The 19,328-nt window shown below is 41.7% G+C and overlaps 2 protein-coding genes across 5 annotated transcripts in view; both read left to right on the top strand.

The window, feature by feature from the left end:
• Nucleotides 1-19,328, top strand: part of LOC127508559 (uncharacterized) — a 111,583-nt gene that overhangs the window by 26,498 nt on the left and 65,757 nt on the right. Inside the window, exons 9-10 of one of the 4 annotated variants that reach the window (XM_051886636.1) lie at nt 14,536-14,673; nt 14,764-14,930. The exons of 1 other annotated variant lie outside the window; for it this stretch is intronic. In XM_051886636.1, coding sequence (XP_051742596.1) covers nt 14,536-14,673; nt 14,764-14,930 — 305 coding nt within the window. Of the gene's footprint in view, nt 1-14,535; nt 14,674-14,763; nt 14,967-19,328 lie in introns of all 4 variants that reach the window. 2 more of the 4 variants (XM_051886633.1, XM_051886634.1) reach the window with 2 other exon arrangements.
• LOC127508566 (uncharacterized) overlaps nt 14,320-19,328 on the top strand; it is a 144,343-nt gene continuing 139,334 nt past the window's right edge. The window contains exon 1 of the mRNA XM_051886655.1: nt 14,320-14,457. The gene's annotated coding sequence lies outside the window, so the exon portion shown is untranslated. The remainder of the gene's footprint in view (nt 14,458-19,328) is intronic.

Raw genomic sequence — 19,328 nt, 5'->3', positions numbered from 1 at the left:
CAATATAATGGCAATAAACTGCTTACCATTTCCCTGTAAACTGACCACTCCAAGAAATCAACTATTAAAATTCTCAAACTACATTTTTATTACTATTTTGTTCTGCTGGACCAAAACTTCACAGCCAGAACAGTAAATTATAAATTAACACAATTGAAGAATCTATAAAATGTTGTTAAAACAGTATAACATAACATAACATAACAATTAACAAAATGTGGCTCCTAAAGTCAAGATTAATAGCCACCACCCCCGAGTCTCCTAGGGGCATGTTTCAGGTGATCGGCTGCAGCAGACTTTATTTGGGTCTCTGTTGCAGCGGCGTCCCATTTCAGTCATGAACAATAGTCCTAGTGACCTGCCTGCAATATTCAGCAATGAAAGGATATACTCACGGCTAGTTGACTTGTCCTGGCCCACCGACCTGGGTGAACCTAAACAAAGCAGAGCAGCAACATCAGTCAATCATGATCAAAAGTGTTACTGATTTGCATGTTGATTTGATAATCTAAAAATGAAAACATAAACTCACCATTACTTGACCTGTTGCGACCCACAGACTTGGGTGTACCTAAGCAATGGAGAGCAGAAACATCAGTCACAAACATAAGTCAGTCATGAACAATAGTCCTAGTGACCTGCCTGCAATATTCAGCAATGAAAGAATATACTCACGACTAGTTAACTTTTCCTGGCCCACAGACCTGGGTGAACCTAAACAAACCAAATCGGAAATGTCAGTCAGTCATGATCAGTAGTAGGTAGGGCTGCGCAATTAATCACAATTTTATCCAAATCGCAATATGAACTAGTGCAATATCCAAATCACAGCGGGGGCGCAATTTTTGTTAAAGGCAAAATGTATGGCCTACAAATCGAGAGTAGAGAAAAAAATCTTTTGTTTGGTACAGATTCTCGCAAAAAAACAAAAAACACTTGAATCTTTTTTTTAAATATTTTACGATGAGAATAATGATACAAAAATGATCATTCCCTCCAATATCATATCACAACCGCAATATCAGTCAAAGTAATTTCAATTAGATATTTTACTAATATCGTGTGATCACAGTAGTGATTACAGGAGAAGAGTGGCGTTAGCCTTGAGTAAGAGGTAGGTATAAAAACCAAAGGATTGTTATGGTTGGCGGCCACAGTCTGCAGCCACTCACTGTTTGACTGTTGACTCTTTTCTTGCAAGAAAATAAATCTTTATAAAGACAACTGGAAAAGGTTTGTCTCTTATTTAGTGATAGTTGAATTTTTTCCACAGCAGCCATTGGCATTGTGGCTAACGCTATTGTTAGTTTATGAAATCGTTTCGGCTGTGCTTTCGAACATGCTGTAATTGTGCTAACCGAGCACCGTTAGCCTTTATAAGAGAGGCGCTTCAATACACTTGTTAGATAATGTTTCAGAACAAGGTTGACAATGCACAATAGTAAAGTACGGGCTGCATTTGAGCATTAAATATTCGAATATTAAAAGAAAAATGAAATTTGAATGGTATTAAATTGGAAGATTGACAGCTCTACTCGCCACTATTTGATCTGACGCAAACTAGCAAACACGCTAGGTAACATAATCGCTAAAATAGCGGACTCACAGGAAAAAATCATCAGTTATCATCTTTTTTGTTGTAGTTATGATTACGCCCCTGCAGCTAACTGGTATCAAATAAAAGTGTAACTTCTTACGTTTCTAACCATATAAAGTTTAAATCATTAATTTCCGATTTTTTTTTTTACTGTGGCCGTAAAATGAGCGCCATCGCCCAAGCTTTTGGCGCTAAGGTACTATTATCCTAAGTCGGACACTCTCACCTTCTTTGCACATCCAGCTTGATTTGTGTGATTTTTTAGCTTGCTTTAGTTTTATTTTAGGTCTAGGATATTGCCGTTGGTATTTACACATGTGCCTCATTTCCGTCCTTCGCTAGTTAACGTTAACATTTTACCTTGCTAGCAAGCATGTCAACTTGGAGGAAAAAACATTTGAATGATGACTTAGATGAACCAACTGGGACTAACAAAAAATACTTTATGATAAAATTTTGGGAATCACTCACTATTAGTACTACCAATATTACAAAAATACTTACAAACTCCTTGATGGGGACAGCAAGTGCCGAACAGCCTAAGTTCCAGGTGCGGACTGCGGAGCTTGCTGCGGACTGCAGTCACATATCCGTCCGCCACAGAACTGGAGAAACTTGTATTCCGAGCATGTTTGATCAATAAAAAAAAAATAAAAAAAACTCAGTACCATGTTATAAAAGTTTTAAAATTTATTCAAAACAATGTCTACTTGACACAGTCCCGATTTTTTATTATCACCATTAAGGTAGAACTGTTTTTCACAGGGGAGGGATATCACAATCAACTTGTTGTAACCGGAAAGAGTACCCAACCGCCTTTTCCACAAAAAAAAAAAAGGCTGATAATTTTTGAGAATCGACATCACCCTTTATTCAAATATAATTAAAAGATTTTGTAAACATATTGCGTAATTGTGTGTTTTATTTGTTATGAAACATGCCACATTGTGCTATTTTTATGATTTATCACAACATTTTTTAAATGTATGTGGTTCAGATATAATAATATATTGAGTTTCTATTTATTAAACCAATTTCCTTCATTGTATTAACTCAAATGTTTAATTTAATTTAAATTATTTATTTTACAGTGCAGGGGTGTCGGACTGGGGGTAGAAAGGGGACTGAGTACCCAGGGCACTCATGTGAGGAGGACCCAGAAAGATTAAGATTAAGATAAGCCTTTATTGTCTTCAGGTGAAGAAATTTGTCTTGGACAATCATGGACCACCATTGTCGATCAATTCATCAACAACATCAACACATCAACATTCACATTCCAATCACAAAACAGCAAATACATCCACAACAGTACACAAGTCAAGGTAATCACATTAATTACGATTCAAATATATTGCACAAAACCCCTAAAAATGTGCTAAAAAGTATTGCCCCTCTCCCTATAGCCTGCTCATCTAAACAGTCATATTGATTTATTACGGTTCAGAAGTGCAATTGACAAAGGAATCAGAGAATGTTTGTATCTATTCAGCCTACAGTTTGGAACCCTGTACCTTCTGCCTGAGGGCATAACCTCACACTGATCAAAGAGAAAGTGGGTAGAGTCATTAGCAATCTTTCGACCCAGTTTTAGTGCTGTCTCTTCAAAAATGTCCAGTAGAGAGCAAGGAGGAAGCACACCCATTATTTTGCCCGCCCTTTTTATCAGGTTCAGAATCTGTGATTTAAGTTTAATTGATAAATTACCAAACCAGGTAGTGAGTCCTTATCTGAGGAGAGATTCAATACTGGCTCTATAAAAGATGAGCATTATGTTTTTGTCCACACCGTGGATCCTCAGCCTTCGTAAAAAGTGTAGGCGCTGACTGATTTTTGAGCAAATATAATCCACATGTGTAGTCCACTGGAGCTGAGAATCAAAATAAACAACACAACAGATGCAATTAATAGCTGTGGATGTGAGGAGGGGCCCGTAGAGAAGGCCTTTCTACAGGGCCCAGAATTTTGTACTACGCCTTTGGAACCCCAGGCCTTCAGAGCGCACTTAAGGCCAATATATGAGTGGAAATAGTTACCCATCATCCTCAAACAAAGACAATGACGAATAAAAAAATATAAAACTTTAGAATAAATGTAGTCCAATATGAGTGTCACTGTCTGCCTTGCAGTTTCACATAGCCAAAATCTATTTATTGACAGTTTGGTTTATTCCTCTCCTTGAGTTTGAGGAACTATGTCATCTGTCTATTTGTGCCAACCTGCCTGCATCCTCTATTCAGAGCTCATACAACTGCCTAAAGTGAAAGTTTAAAAGAGCAAGGTGACCAAAATAATTAAATTATGTAGAGAAGGTTGAACGCAATACACTTGTGATACTGACACAAAAAATAGCCAAGATGCATACATGGACACGTCAACTCCACGCAGCGTCGCTCCTACGGAGTTGGGACAGTCTGATTTTCAAGGTGTCTGCCAGCCAGTTTATTTTAGCAAGCAAACTTTAAAAACTGGCCACTGCTTGCTGGCGAAGTGCTAATTTCAAAATGTTACTGACATATAAATGAATAACGTTATCTGAGTTTATTTGCAAAGTGACGCTACTCATGCTGCTTAACACCGATGCAGGTCGGCCTGCGTCACTTTAACGCGAAGTTACACATTTTTGGAGGTGCGCACATCGATCTACGGTGGGGCTTGGAGGGGGGTTCGCAGTGTCTGCGGGAGTATGTCATCGATTTGACGCAGAAACATATACCTTTAGCCATGCTGTTTCTTCACCACTGCCATTTTCTTTGTTTTGTTTTTTTTTTACTGTCATTTCTGGTTGTATAGCCATCGTGAACGACTTTTCTTGATTTGTTGGGGGATGTCGGTTGATGTTTTGATTGTGGCCTTTAACATATTTTATGTCATTTACTGACTAATTCTGAATGTCAACAGACGTCCAGATTATAGCCAGTATGAACGTCTGTTCTGAACTAGTTCTGGTTGTCTGTGGACGTTCAGATTGTGGCCAGATTGGACATCTTTATTCACGTCATTCATCGACTAATTGTGAATGTCAATGGACGTTTAGATTATAGCCGGTATGGACGTCTATTCTCGACGTATTCTGGCTGTCAGTGGACGTTTATATTGTGGCCAGATTAGACATCTTTATTCACGTCATTCATCGACTAATTGTGGATGTCATTGGGCGTTTAGATTATAGCCAGTATGGACGTCTGTTCTCGACATATTCTGGCTTTCAGTGGACGTTTAGATTGTGGCCAGATTGGACATCATTTCTCAGTGTCATTAATCGACTAATTCTAGATGTCATCGGACGTCCAGATTATAGCCAGTATGAACGTCTATTCTCGACGTATTCTGGTTGTCTGTGGACGTTCAGATTGTGGCCAGATTGGACATCTTTATTTACGTCATTCATCGACTAATTGTGAATGTCAATGGACGTTTAGATTATAGCCTGTATGGACGTCTATTCTCGACGTATTCTGGCTGTCAGTGGACGTTTATATTGTAGCCAGATTGGACATCTTTATTTACGTAATTTGTCAACTAATTCTAGATGTCAATGGACGTTTAGATTATAGCCAGTATGGACGTCTGTTCTCGACATATTCTGGCTATCAGTGGACGTTTAGATTGTGGCCAGATTGGACATCATTTCTCAGTGTCATTAATCGACTAATTCTGGCTGTAAATGGACGTTCAGATCATGGCCTGGACGGGCGGACGGGATATCAACCTGTTTTGGATGTCCACAGATGTCGCTTGCTCAGTGGGTTGGCACACCAAAACACAGCTTCCTCTTTTTCAACAGCCCCTCCTATTCTGACACCCAAGGTTGATATCGTCCTTACTGCAGTGTTGTTCAGCACTGATGTCATTGGTAAACCACCGCTTCATTGGTAAATGTGACTACAGCGCAGGGGGTAACCGCTGTCTCCACGTGTCTCCTTTGATGCTGGAAGCATGTGCCTCCATCCACAGGTGAATTTGAGAAAATTAAACTGCAAATTGAAATCAGATGAACAAAAATCTGCAGCAACACATTTAGAGCACAAGCCTTTGAGGAAGCACTCTCATTTGAAGAAACAAGCTCAAGCTGTGTTTTCTTCCTAAAGAACAAAATAAGCTAACAGGAAATTAATTATTTGCAAAAAATGCAAGTCTAGTGCAAACTGACTAGCATGAAGTTCACATCAGTGAGCAGAATGCTGAAAAGTTTAGCTGAACACAAGCAAATTTTGCATGTTTAATACAAGAGGGTAGCAGGTATTTTTTAGTGAAGATGGATTCTTAAAAAACAGCTTATCATTTAGAAAGAACATCATCTAACCAATCAATGTGATGTAAATGTAGAACACTACTGAAACCCTAATTGAACAAAATAATACTGACACTTTTTCTCCTGATGTACTTTGTTGAGACTGAGACTGACATGCATAACTTGTAATTAGGGATGCACCAATGTATCGGCCAATTAATGATATCGGCCGATAAAAGCAATTATTTTTGCTATCAGCCGAATATTTAAAAACAGCCGATGACGAGGGCCGATAATATCCTGTGAATCAAAAGGAGGTGGAAAAATGTGTCAGACTGCAATTCATACTGTGTGTGAAGAAAATCTCTCTTGTGTGGAATTTAGGGCTGTCAAAGTTAATGGGTTAATAATGCATTAACAGTTAAAAAAAAAAAAATGACTTTAAAGCAGTCATCTGTTACATTCACGCCTTCCCGGACTCCAGTTCCCAGAATCCTCCTGTTCCGCACTCCTGTTTGCACTTCCCTCATCAGTCTTCCTGCCATCTCCCCGGATTCCCAGCACCTGTTGTCCTCGTCAGCACTCCCTTTAAGTTGGACTCACTCCCTGCACTCCTTGTCCGTTATCTTGTTTGATATATGTGTTCATGCTGTCTCTTAGTTCCTGGATTGTTCAATAAAGCCCATATAATTGTGGATTTCCGTATTTGTCTCATCTATACAGCACAGCACGTAACAGAATAACAGACCCAAACAGCCTGGAAATCTACAAAGGAGGATGGGTTTATTCTTCATTTCCTAGGTCCCCGCTTCTCCCGTGCCTCCCACGCCAGCTTCTGCCGTGGACCGCCTCGTTGGGCTCCTGCAGGATGGTCGTTCGCTGGAGAGGTATGTGGAGGAGTTTGTCGAGTTGGCTTATCTGACGAATTGGTCAGATGCCTGTTTAAACGCCCTTTTTCTGGAGGGGCTGGACGAGAGCACAATCCGTTTTAAAGAACCTGCCGGTTATTTTTCCCTAGGTGATACAATTAATCTGATTTTGTTTCTAAATTGTTCTAAATTTGTTGTCGCAGAGGTTCTTGATAAATCGTGCGATCCTCGTCCAGTTCGGCAGAAACACGGGCGGCCTGGCCGGTTCGTCAATCTCCATCTACCTCCGCATGCCTCTCCAGTGAGCTTTTCCCCGGTGTCTTGCCGGACTCAAAACCCTGCATGGCCAACGAAAATTCCTCCGCTGGGCCCAAATGGCTAAAGAGGAAAAGGAAGAAGGCCACCAAGCAACCTCAGTCTCCTGAGTTGTCTGCCTCCGTGCAACCCCAGATTCCTGAGTTTTCTGTCTCCGCGCAGCCCGTTCCAGTGTCAATGGGTCTTTTGGTGGAGTATGAGGGGATGGACTAGACCCCGTTTTCAGACCCCTCGCCAGCCCTCGGCGAGCACGCTCCCGCCCCGGCCGCCAACGAGCCCGCCCCAACCGCCAACGAGCCCGCCCCAACCGCCAACGAGCCCGCCCCAACCGCCAACGAGCCCGCCCCAACCGCCAACGAGCCCGCCCCAACCACCGCTGAAACCACTCCAGTAGCCCACGAGCCTTTTGAACCCCTGAGTCTCCCAAAGAATTTTTTTTTGGGGGGGGGAAGGGTATCCGTGGGTGGGAAAGATGGGGGTGGGCTCGGAGACCTGCCATGGCCAACCATGGCCTCTGACCCGTCTCAGCCACCCGAGACTCCTGACCCGCCGTAGCCACCCGAGACTCCTGACCCGCCGTGGCTGCCCGAGACTCCCGAGACTCCTGACCCGCCGTGGCTGCCCACGGCTCCTGACCCGCCATGACGGCCGAGGACCTAGTACCGCCCTGGAGACCTCCGCACCCGCCTGCACCCCCCGCACCTGCCTGCAGGTCTCCAGGGCGCCCACCCCCCCTCCCCGCTGTTTCATCTGAGGCATGAGGACACGCCTTCCAGGGAGGGGGAGGTAATGTTACATTCACGCCTTCCCGGACTCCAGTTCCCAGAATCCTCCTGTTCTGCACTCCTGTTTGCACTTCCCTCATCAGTCTTCCCGCCATCTCCCCAGATTCCCAGCACCTGTTGTCCTCGTCAGCACTCCCTTTAAGTTGGACTCACTCCCTGCACTCCTTGTCCGTTATCTTGTTTGATATGTGTTCATGCTGTCTCTTAGTTCCTGGATTGTTCAATAAAGCCCATATAATTGTGGATTTCCGTATTCGTCTCATCTATACAGCACAGCACGTAACATCATGTTTAGTTTTGTTCATTTACTTTTAGTTTGTATTTCTTCAGTTCCTTTTGTTTGTGTGGTGGTTTTTTTTTTTTTTTTTTTTTTTTTTTTTTTCGCCACTCATCTGTTACCACGGACACTAACTATCATCACAGCTGTTTGTCATTTAGTTCATCACAATTGTGTATTTAAGTTTGTCCTGTTCACATAGTGTTTGTCTGGTCATGTTGTGGTGTGTTCACTCTGTCTTTGTTGGATTACTTTGCCTGTTTGGATTAAACTTTGTATTGGATTTTTATCTGTCTGACTCTTCGTCCGTTTGTTTGCTACGCACACACCTGAAAGTGTGACAAAAGCAAGGGTCTGTGACCCTATAAATCTGCAGCTCAAACTAAGTTTGCCAGGTCTATGGTTTTTCCCTACACCAAACATTATTTGTACAAACATTTCAGTTTTTGAGTGTAATTATTATTTCTGAAAATAAATAGCAGTTGGATATAATAGTTTGGGTTCTGTTGTTAATTTTAATAATATTATAGTCATGTACCAAATGAGAGTTCCCTATATTTACAGCATTAGTTGGGAGAGATTTTTTTTTCCCCTTAAGAATATCAAACATCAGTATTGGCAGATATAATTCTGAATAATTGGCTATCAGTATCAGCAGAGAAATTTAGAATCTCTACTTGTAATTATATTCTCACAGAACTAATGACTCTGTGACTCTTCCTCAGACATGGAGGACAGCAGAGATTCACATCACAGACCAGCAGCACTCTTGCTCCTGTTACATTGAATAAGTGAAGGAGGAATCTTTTCTTAGTCTACTTTGTATCCTGCAGTTAATATGCAGATGTGTTCCATAATGACTATGAGACTGATATGGATGATGGAGATCATCCATATCAGTATCAAAAAGCTTAACATCTCCTTGTACTCTGTATAATGATGATTTAAATTTCATCTGTCCTTGTTCAAAAGGAAACTTCCTCAAATATGCTTCACAATTTTTTCAGCTTGTTAACTTGTTCTTCTGAGAACAACAGAGCTGTTCTCTAAATGCATACTGCTAATTCAGTGTGATTTCAAATGCTCAACTTAATATAAATTTATAAGTATTGTATATTGGAGCATATTTATGGTTTAAAGTTAAACAGTTTCACATTGCAGAGATCATTCAAGGGGTTTCACATGCAGTGTCATTTCCCTTTATGTTACAGATTTTAAAGAAACGTACACAGCAACACATTGTGTTGCCGTTAGCTTTATTGCATTTCCCCCTTAATGAAGAAACATGTATTTTACCACCATAATGGTGTCGTTACAACTTCTAGCAAACAGTGTCTTGCTGCCAACCAGAGCAGGGGTGCCCAACACGCTCCCAAAGAGATACCGTCCTGCAGACGTCACTTCCAGCCCTGCTCCAACACACCTGCCTGTTATTTTCATGTAATCCTGAATGTCACAGTTAGAAGTGTTGGCTACACCTGAAACAATTCCTGACCCCCAGATTAAATATATATATATATATATATATATATATATATATATATATTTATATATCACCAATATTATCAATCAATCAATCAATCAATCAATAAATAAAATAAAAATAAAAACATTATTTGTTTTATCCATATGCTCAAAAAACAATTTGGTATGTGGTATGTGGTCTTGTTTATGGGTCTTATAATAGAATGATGGGCAGATCATCCTTCACACACACACAATGTGCTAGTTTCAGTTCTTATTAAAGCACCATCAGCTCTTCTCATGAGCCAGGAAGTAACATCTTAAAATTCAAATTCAACACAAGGACTGCAATGCCAAGACCTTATCTCTTCATTTTTATATTGGGTAAATTAAATTTTCAATTCTTGCTCTTTTTTATAGTTTAAAATATCATATTGATATTACACTTTATTTTATAATATGTGTACTTACAGTGTGCTTACAGTGTATTTACCCAAGAAAGTATTGGTAATATAAGGTAACGATATGGGTTAAAGTTAGGTTTAGGGGTAGGTTTAGGGTTAGTACCTAGTTTATTATTTACCCATTTATTGTAATTGCTATAATAAGTACATAGTATGTACAAGCCTATTCTTCTTATAATGCTGCATGTCACAATGTAATATTTCTTTCTTAATAAAACATTATTAAACATAAATCTATTTAAAGATTATGAACTGGATAAGTTTTGCAATAGTACATCTTTTTATAGTTGTTCCATCATCTCTCAGATTTTTACTGAGCTTTCAATTGTTTTTTAACTGATAAACATTGATTATCGTTATGTTTGAGTTGACATGATTTTGAAAAAACATTCACCAACAAGTTAACTGCTCTAAATAACTTTTAGCTGCTTCATGAAAATGACCTGTTGAAAAAGAAGGGGCACTAACAGAAATATATTTTTATAACTTCTCGCACCCGAATGCATGTTTACAGATGGCTCAGTATACCTGTATAGTACATACTCATCTAGACATCAGGATTTACACTAAAAGGGATCAGAACTATGACACAGACCTATGCCTCACCACAGACCCACCGCTCATTCCCACCACAGTCACAGGCAGCGCTGGCCTTTCACACTATTGCCGCCCAGGGCTGCGTCTCCCAGAAGCATTGTAAGCTTATTGGTTTTTACGGTCTATTTCGGTTTTAAGAAGCTTTTGGCAAACACAGCCCATGTCTATCTACATTCTGACAAATTCAACTATGGGTGCGTCTCAATCAGCTTCCTAGGTTGTGAATCATGATGTGAATCATGTGTACATGAATTCGGGCACTGGTAAGGACAGTAAGGACTCTGGCTCACTACACATTGGGACACTGATGACTTAATTTCCGGCAACATGACAACATCCTCATTGTAACATCACTGTTGGTATTTATGAACAACAGCAAAACTGATATCTTTCTGGCATTACTTTTAAAGTTATTTAATGTACATAATAATAAATGCCTTGTTTTTTTACATATATGTGCAACATTTCAGCCGTGAATAAATTATAAATGTTAGCTAGATTATGTTCATTACCAGTCTAGCAATGTATGTTTATGCTGAAACATATTAAATAATGGTGTGTATTTTTAAAAAAAACAGCCTATATCTTGTGTGACTTGGCTCACATGATTTGTTTCATGCTCCAGAACTTTTGGTAAGTCCCTGGTTTTCATGGTGCATTGTGGGACTTTTTAGGGAGCAAACGTTTCAGTGCACTGGTAGGATTTTTCAACCGAGATAGCCCTTAAAATGGCCAACTCTCTGATCAGTGCCCTGACTACTGAACTAGGGAGCTGATTGAAATGCACCCTTTAACTGATCTTAGTCAGTTTTGTCATTTTACATCAAAGTTTTATCAAAGATTTTGTTTTCTTTTGCTTTTAGAGCAACTGCAAACACAAAAATTATGCAAATACGAAAATTATATTTGCTGTCATCTCCCATTCACCACTATAGAAGTTGACCCAACTATGACGACTTCCACTTCTGGAACACAAGCTGAAGATATTTTCATGTTGTACTCTATGACATTAAATACATCTGTAATACCCTCTTGTGATTTTCTTTAAAGCATTTTCTTTTCTTGAAAAAGGCGGTTGCTAACAAGTGGCTAAATGGCCTTGTTGTATTTATAATCACGCTCCTGCAAACTATTATAACTCGAAATTTCAGGGAAAATGTTTTTACATAAAGACTAAAAAAACTGTCAGAAGCTTAATGATGGTGATGTTAAAGTAAATCATAATATCTAGTTGTAAATCTACAATGTTTTTAAATGTCTGTTTTTCATCTCAACAGCCAGTGCTCTCACTTCTGCAGCTGGTAAGTAACAGACTGTTAGTCACTCTTTTAAAATTCAGATCTTATTCTGGTTACATGAGATGACGGACAGTTTTTGCTCGTTTGCATGTTTAACGTTGTAAGATGTGAGTTGATTCATAATAGTTTTTTTTTTTTTTGGAAATAGTATCAGGCTGGTGAATAGTAATAAGGACTGCTCTGGGAGAGTTGAGATCCTTTATAATGGCCGGTGGGGAACAGTGTGCGATGATAACTGGGACATAAATGATGCTGCTGTGGTGTGCAGACAGTTGGGATGTGGAGGAGCTGTTAGTGCACACTCAGGGGCTTATTTTGGTCAGGGAAGTGGTCTGATCTGGTTGGATGATGTGCATTGTTCAGGAAGTGAATTATCCCTCACACAGTGCCCACGCAATCCTATTGGAACACATAACTGCGGTCACAGTGAAGATGCAGGTGTCGTCTGCTCACAGGGTAAAAGTCTATATATTTCCCCAGATCCAAGATGGCATTGTATATTTGCTGTTTTGCTTGTGATGAAAAGAGTACCAAAGTGATTAAAAACAACAAAACCTATGGTGTTTGGCCCCAAATGATAATTATATGTATATTTCAGACAGGACCACTTTGGCAAGTTACTTGAGTTTATTGAACACAATTTATCTTTGGCGGTATGGTTCCTTATGGGGGTTCTTGCTCCAAAATTAATTGAACATACAAGAGCTTTAACATTAACCCCCTGGAACCATCAGCTTGAAAATACATAGACAATTAAGACACTTAGTAATGTCTTTAAAAGCGAACATGGTAATCGTGTAGGTATGGCAGTGGGACGTTGACTGTAGCTTGGTTATGAGGATGAGTGTCTCTCAGCAGTGAGGTCCATGCCAGCCAGGACTTGAAAGCCTTAGTGATCTGAAACAAAAGAAGACGACAACCAGAAGGTGCACAGTAATATGCTCATGCTTATAATGGGGAGGGAGGGAGGGTTGCGAGCAGTTTGAACATACTTACCACGTAGGTAATGCCACGTATATAGGTACCGTGTCTAATAGGAGAATTGGAGCGATTTGACAGCTGACCGCATCAGCTGGTCGCAGCACTATGCCTACGTGGCCTGACTGAACTAACGGTGCGCTTGATTAAAATAAATAAACAAGAGAAAGCAAAGGGGCTCTGCACATTAGGTGCTTGGTTCCTAACAATGTCAAACATTTACAATATACAAATACTTACAACATAGTTTTTAGTCACATTGTACTTAAATTTTTGTATCTTACTAGACATAAAATTGGTCAATGGGTCTGATTCATGCTGTGGAAGAGTGGAGATCCATCATAATGGCACGTGGGGAACCGTGTGTGATGATGACTGGGACATGAATGATGCTGCTGTGGTGTGCAGACAGTTACAGTGTGGATCAGCCATCAGTGGACCTCATAGTGCTGCCTTTGGTCAAGGCAGTGGATCGATCTGGCTGGATGATGTTGGATGCTCGGGAGGTGAAGAAAAACTCACACAATGTTCACACAATGGACTAGGAAATCACAACTGTAATCATGGTAAAGATGCTGGTGTTGTTTGTTCAGGTAAGTCAAATATTTTGCATCTTTTTTTTTTTTTTTTTTTGGAGAAAAAAGCAATAGCTTAATTACATTAAGATTCGTGTATTTCATGATTTTTATCTTAACATGCAATTTTAAATAGATGCATATTTCTTTAGCAGGTGACCTGCAGAAGCCCTCTCTTTCCCTGATCTCCACACATACAGTTGTTTCTCCTGGAGAAAACATTCAGTTCAGATGCACAACACCTAAATCAAGATGCAACGCTGATGCTGAATTCCACCTCTTCATAAATGGATCATCTATATTATCCTCCCAGAAACATGTATCTAGTGTGACTTTCAACCTTGTTAATGTAAGCGTCTCACATCAGGGCAGCTACAGCTGTAATTACTCCTACAAAAACAGCATTATAAAGTCACCTTGGAGTGACACTTTTGAAATCACTGTGGGTGAGTGTTTAATATCAGCTCATTGTCTACATCATATAAATGCATTAGTTGCATGAAAGTGAATTCATTCTGTATTGATTTCTTATTTTTGTGTTTGTGCTGCTGATTTGTAAAATGGCTGAATTAAATTTTGATCCCGAGAAGATGCAGTTCTTGAAGACATTTTTATTTTTTTTTTAAAGCTGTTTGAATTTAATGTTTGAGGCTCTGTAATATAAATGTATTATTGTTTTCTAGTGCACTTGCATCAGCCCAGCATTCCCCGCATTGCTCCTGATGGACAGTTTGATGTTGGGCCTCAGGGGCCAGTGATCACCAGGGGTCACAGTTTCACTATCATCTGTTCCACTGAATCTCAGTATACTGGAGGCTCCTTCTACCTGTTAAGAGAAGCAAATATCACCAGGAATCAGTCAGCTGTCGATCACTCTGCATCTTTCTTCTTTCCTGAGGCAGATTATTCACACGAGGGAAACTACAGCTGTGTTTATGAAGTCATACTGTCCTCACGCACCTTCCGTTCATCTGCCTCTGAACTGCTGGTCATCACTATCACAGGTATTGATGTATAAGACCTAAAAACTAGCTGGACTGCCGGTAATGAAAGTTTAACTCAAAACCATGTGTCTGTCTCAGCCTCCCTGCTTCCTGTCATTGGTGCTGTGGTGTCAGCTGTGCTGCTCTTATTGTCTGTCCTCATAATCATCCTCCTGGTCAAGAGAAGACAAAAACAAAGGAATAAGGAAACTCATTTGAAGTGCTCTTATAAAAAACGTAATGTAGCATTTCATAAAAACTATTAGATGTCTTTATTAACAATTCCTTTAATAATTATGTCCCTTCATCTCTATGCAATGTCTCTAGGAGGTTCAGCTAATATGCATGCAGGTGGATCACAAGATAACAACAATGAAGAGAATGATGAGGCTGATTATGAAAATGTACAACTTGATGAAAACATGGATCATGATGATTCTGAACAGGACTATATTAATATAGACTCTGATCATTCTGAACCGGACTATGTCAAGGTGGACACGGATGACTCTGAAGAGGACTATGTCAATGTGAATGTTACAGAGAATAAAAGCATGGTGTACAAATCTGATGATAACATTTATGAAAGCCATTGTGCTGAATAGTGTGTGAACCCAAAATACTATAATTAATGAGGCTCCAAACTGATGGTTTTAATGAAAAAGGACCTTTAGAGTGTGATGAACAGAGAGACAACAGATGACTACAATCTTGCAAAGCTTTTGTGCTAAATATGAGTGATGATAATACAGTGCATTCATTCTTCAGTGCATCACAGACTGCTGCACATGTTCCAACTGATATATTTTGTTTAATGTATCCAGTGATGCAAGTGATATCCCAGGGATATAAGACTGTCTCTTGATCACATCTAGTAACAGGTGAAAGAGAGCTTAACAGAACATATTTTTGTTCTGTTTTTCTCACTGTATTTTTATTAATAAGAATTGTTTTTAAATTAAAATATTAGCAACAACTCTTTTACACTTTTAATGTTAACCTTAAAATATGTTTAAAGTGTAAAATAAGAAGATATAAAGAGATACAGTATTTTGGGTATAGACATACAATTTAATGGCATATATGAGTCAAACATTGGAAAATGACAGGGTGTTGTTTAATACAATAAGTAGCAGTATTAAGTGCTCTTCGAGTCTTTTTCAACCTGTGCTCCAAACCCCCTAGTGGGTCATGGAGGTACTGCAGGGGAACTATAAAAAAATGATTTAAAATGATTTGTCGAGGCTAAAAGTTTAATGTTGAAATATAAAGATTATTATATACTGCTAAAGTGAATAAAACTGCTTTTTTTTAAAAAAAAAAAAATCTTGTGTCTTGAATGTAAGAGCTAGTTTAGGTTGTGAACCTACACTAAAAGAAACCATTTGTAAGATTATAGACATTTTGAAACTAATAGAAAATAAAAGTGGATAACTAATTTGTGAAAAACTATAATATATTATAATTATAATACAATAATAGCATAATACATATTTAATATGTAAGGTTCCACCCACTAGCCCAACGACGGCATCTAGTGGTCGAAGGTATTTCGCGTGTACGTCCTCTGGCACGTCTGTAAAAATCATCTCAATTTAATACAACTTTGATTTCTAATTCAATTCTGACTTCGTGAATAATTTAATCTGACTCCAATTATAAATGATTCTTAGTTTCACAATTTTTCCGATGTAACAGCTGATCATAAGATTAGTTGTGCTTTAATTTGAATCTTAGATTTTTCTGATTATCTTACGCTTTCAATTATTCGTTCACTGCGGTCCCGGTATTGCTTTAGAAAAGTCACTTCGGCCGACTGAATGCTCTTCTCGGACACAAACTCATCAGTTCTGACCTTAAACATTGGATGTAGGGCAAATATCGTACTCGGTTACTAACGTAACCTCGGTTCCCTGAGATACGGAACGAGTACTGCGTATGGGAAAGGTCTCCTTTTTCTCCGTTACTGAAGCCTTTTTCAATAACGCAGTGTAACTGCATCGTCATTGGTTCACTCATGGAAAGTTGTTGAACCAATGACGGCGCGGCATAGCTGCGCGGCCTATGGCGAAAAAGCGCGCGAAGAAGCCTGCCAAAAGAGGCGGGGCTTACGGCTATATAAGCAGGCATTTCGCCATAGGATTTCAGGTCATACGACTGAAGCGACGACACTGAAGCCGCAGCCTCGTGGCACGGCATGTAACGCAGTACTCGTTCCGTATCTCAGGGAACCGAGGTTACGTTAGTAACCGAGTACGTTCCCTTTCGATACTTCACTCGTACTGCGTATGGGGAACGAATTCAACCGCGTCGTGCCACGGCAGGGAACGACTGAACTTGTCTTGGACACCGTGAGGGAACCAGTGGACAAGTGAGAACAACGTCGAACCCATGTGTTACACTTGCAAGAGGGGAGCTAACTCCCGGGGTGGCATGAGGCGGAGCTCGATAGAGGCCGCCGTATCATACCGAGAGGACCCGAGCTTGTAAGGTCGGGATATCCAAGTTATAAAATCTGACAAAAGTGGACGGTGAGGACCAGCCGGCCGCCTCACAGATGTCTTTAATAGGAACTCCACTGGACCATGCCCAAGAGGAAGCCATTCCTCTAGTGGAGTGGGCTCTAACTCCTATGGGGCAGTTGAGGCCCATAGAGGAGTAGCAAAGAGCAATAGCGTCGACTATCCAACGCGAAAGACGTTGCTTTGAGACCCTTTGGTGCGGCCGCCAAAGCAGATAAAGAGCTGATCAGATTGCCGGAAAGGCTGTGATCGCTCAACATAGGTCCTCAATGCCCTGACAGGGCAGAGTAATTCCAGCTCTCGCTCGTCCGACGACGGAGGAAGCGCTGAGAGGGAAATGACCCGTGCTCTGAATGGAGTCGAGAGCACCTTAGGAACGTAGCCATGCCTAGGTTTCAGAACGACTTTGGAGTCGTTGGGCCCGAACTCAAGGCATGCAGGGCTCACAGAGAGGGCCTGCAAGTCGCCGACTCGTTTGACCGATGCTAGTGCAAGCAGCAGAGCGGTTTTGAGTGTCAGGGGCCTGAGGTCATCTGAACGCAGTGGCTCAAAGGGGGGCCCTTTGAGAGCTCTGAGGACCAAAGAGAGGTCCCAGGTGGGAACAGTGAGAGGACGAGGTGGATTCAATCGCCTAGAACCTCTCAAGAAACGCGCCACAAGGCTGTTTCGTCACACTGACTGGCCAGTGATAAGAGCGTGAAACACTGCGATGGCTGCTACGTAAACCTTGAGCGTTGAAGGGGTGCGACCCATATCTAAACACTCCTGGAGGAATGACAGTATCGGTGATACGTCACACTCCACAGGGTCTATGCTGCGTGCAGAGCACCAGTCAACAAAGACCGACCATTTCTGGGCGTAGAGGCGTCTCGTGGACGGGGCTCTCGCCTGAGAGATGGTATCTAGCACGTCCCCTGGGAGGTTTGGAGGCTCCCATCGAGTGACCAGAGGTGCAGAGCCCAGAGTTCTGGCTGGGGATGCCAGATCATCCTGTTCGCCTGAGAAAGGAGGTCCTGTCTCAGGGGGATTGGCCACGGGGCTTCCGTGGAAAGCCTGAACAGCTCTGAGGACCAGATTTGGCTCCTTCAGAGCGGGGCCACTAGGAGGACTCTGTGCTTGTCTTCCCTGACTCGTCTGATAACCTGAGGGATCAGAGCGATTGGGGGAAAAGCGTAAAGGAGGGTGCAGGGCCAGTCGTGGGCCAGAGCATCTTCCTCCTTCGAGAAATAAATTGGGCAGTGAGAGTTGTCTTCTGAGGCAAAGAGGTCTATCTCTGCCCTCCCGAAGAACTCCCAGATCGTGAGAACCGTCTGGGGGTGGAGCATCAACTCGTCTGAGAGGACGTTGCTCCGAGATAGCATATCTGCTCCCAAGTTTGTTCTCCCGGGTATGTGAGTCGCTTTGAGCGACTGTAACCTCGGAAATGCCCACTCCAGAAGACGTTTCGCCAGTGCGCATAAGCGTCTGGACGAAAGGCCGCCCTGGTGATTTATATATGACACCACTGTCATGCTGTCTGACTGGACTAGGACGTGGCATCCCGTCAGGTATGCCTGAAACGCCTGAAGGGCTCGGAACACTGCCAGCATCTCGAGGCAGTTGATATGCAGATGGCTTTCTTCGCGAGACCACGAGCCGAAGGCCGGTCTGCCCTCGCAAAGAGCGCCCCAACCCATGTTGGACACATCTGTCGAGAGCACTGTCCTTCTGGACACCGCCTGTAGGGGTACTCCAAGACCATACAGGGTTCGTCCAGGGTTTCAGAGCTGTCAAACAGGCCTGATTGACCCTGAGACGCAGGCGGCTGAGCCGCCAGGCGTGAGGAGGGACCCGAAACTTCAACCAGTATTGCAGAGGCCGCATCCGGAGAAGGCCGAGCTGCAGAACCGGGAAGGCGGAAGCCATCAGCCCTAGCATCCTCTGGAAGAACTTCAGAGGGAGGTAGGCTCTGTTTCTGACTGAAGCTGCGAGCTGCTGAATGGCCAGGGCGCGCTCTGGTGAGACTACCGCCGTCATACGGACTTAGTCGAAAACTGCACCCAGGAACGTGATGTGTTGGCTGGGAAGCAGCGAGCTCTTGGCAAAGTTGACCCTGAGTCCTAGGCACTCCAAGTGGCTGAGGAGCACGGATCTGTGGAGTTCTAGCTCGGCTCTCGACTGGGCCAGAATGAGCCAGTCGTCGAGATAATTCAGAACACGGATTCCCATCTGTCTCAGTGGGGAAAGCGCCGCGTTCATGCACTTGGTAAAAGTGCGAGGAGCTAGGGACAGCCCGAAGGGAAGGACTGTATATTGGTAAGCCACTCCCTCGAATGCGAATCTCAAGAATCATCTGTGACGAGGGGCTATCTGGATGTGAAAGTAAGCATC

Source organism: Ctenopharyngodon idella, chromosome 3 (assembly GCF_019924925.1).
Source record: "Ctenopharyngodon idella isolate HZGC_01 chromosome 3, HZGC01, whole genome shotgun sequence".
NCBI classification, from domain to species: domain Eukaryota; kingdom Metazoa; phylum Chordata; class Actinopteri; order Cypriniformes; family Xenocyprididae; genus Ctenopharyngodon; species Ctenopharyngodon idella.
This window is presented reverse-complemented; position numbering and strand designations above follow the sequence as displayed.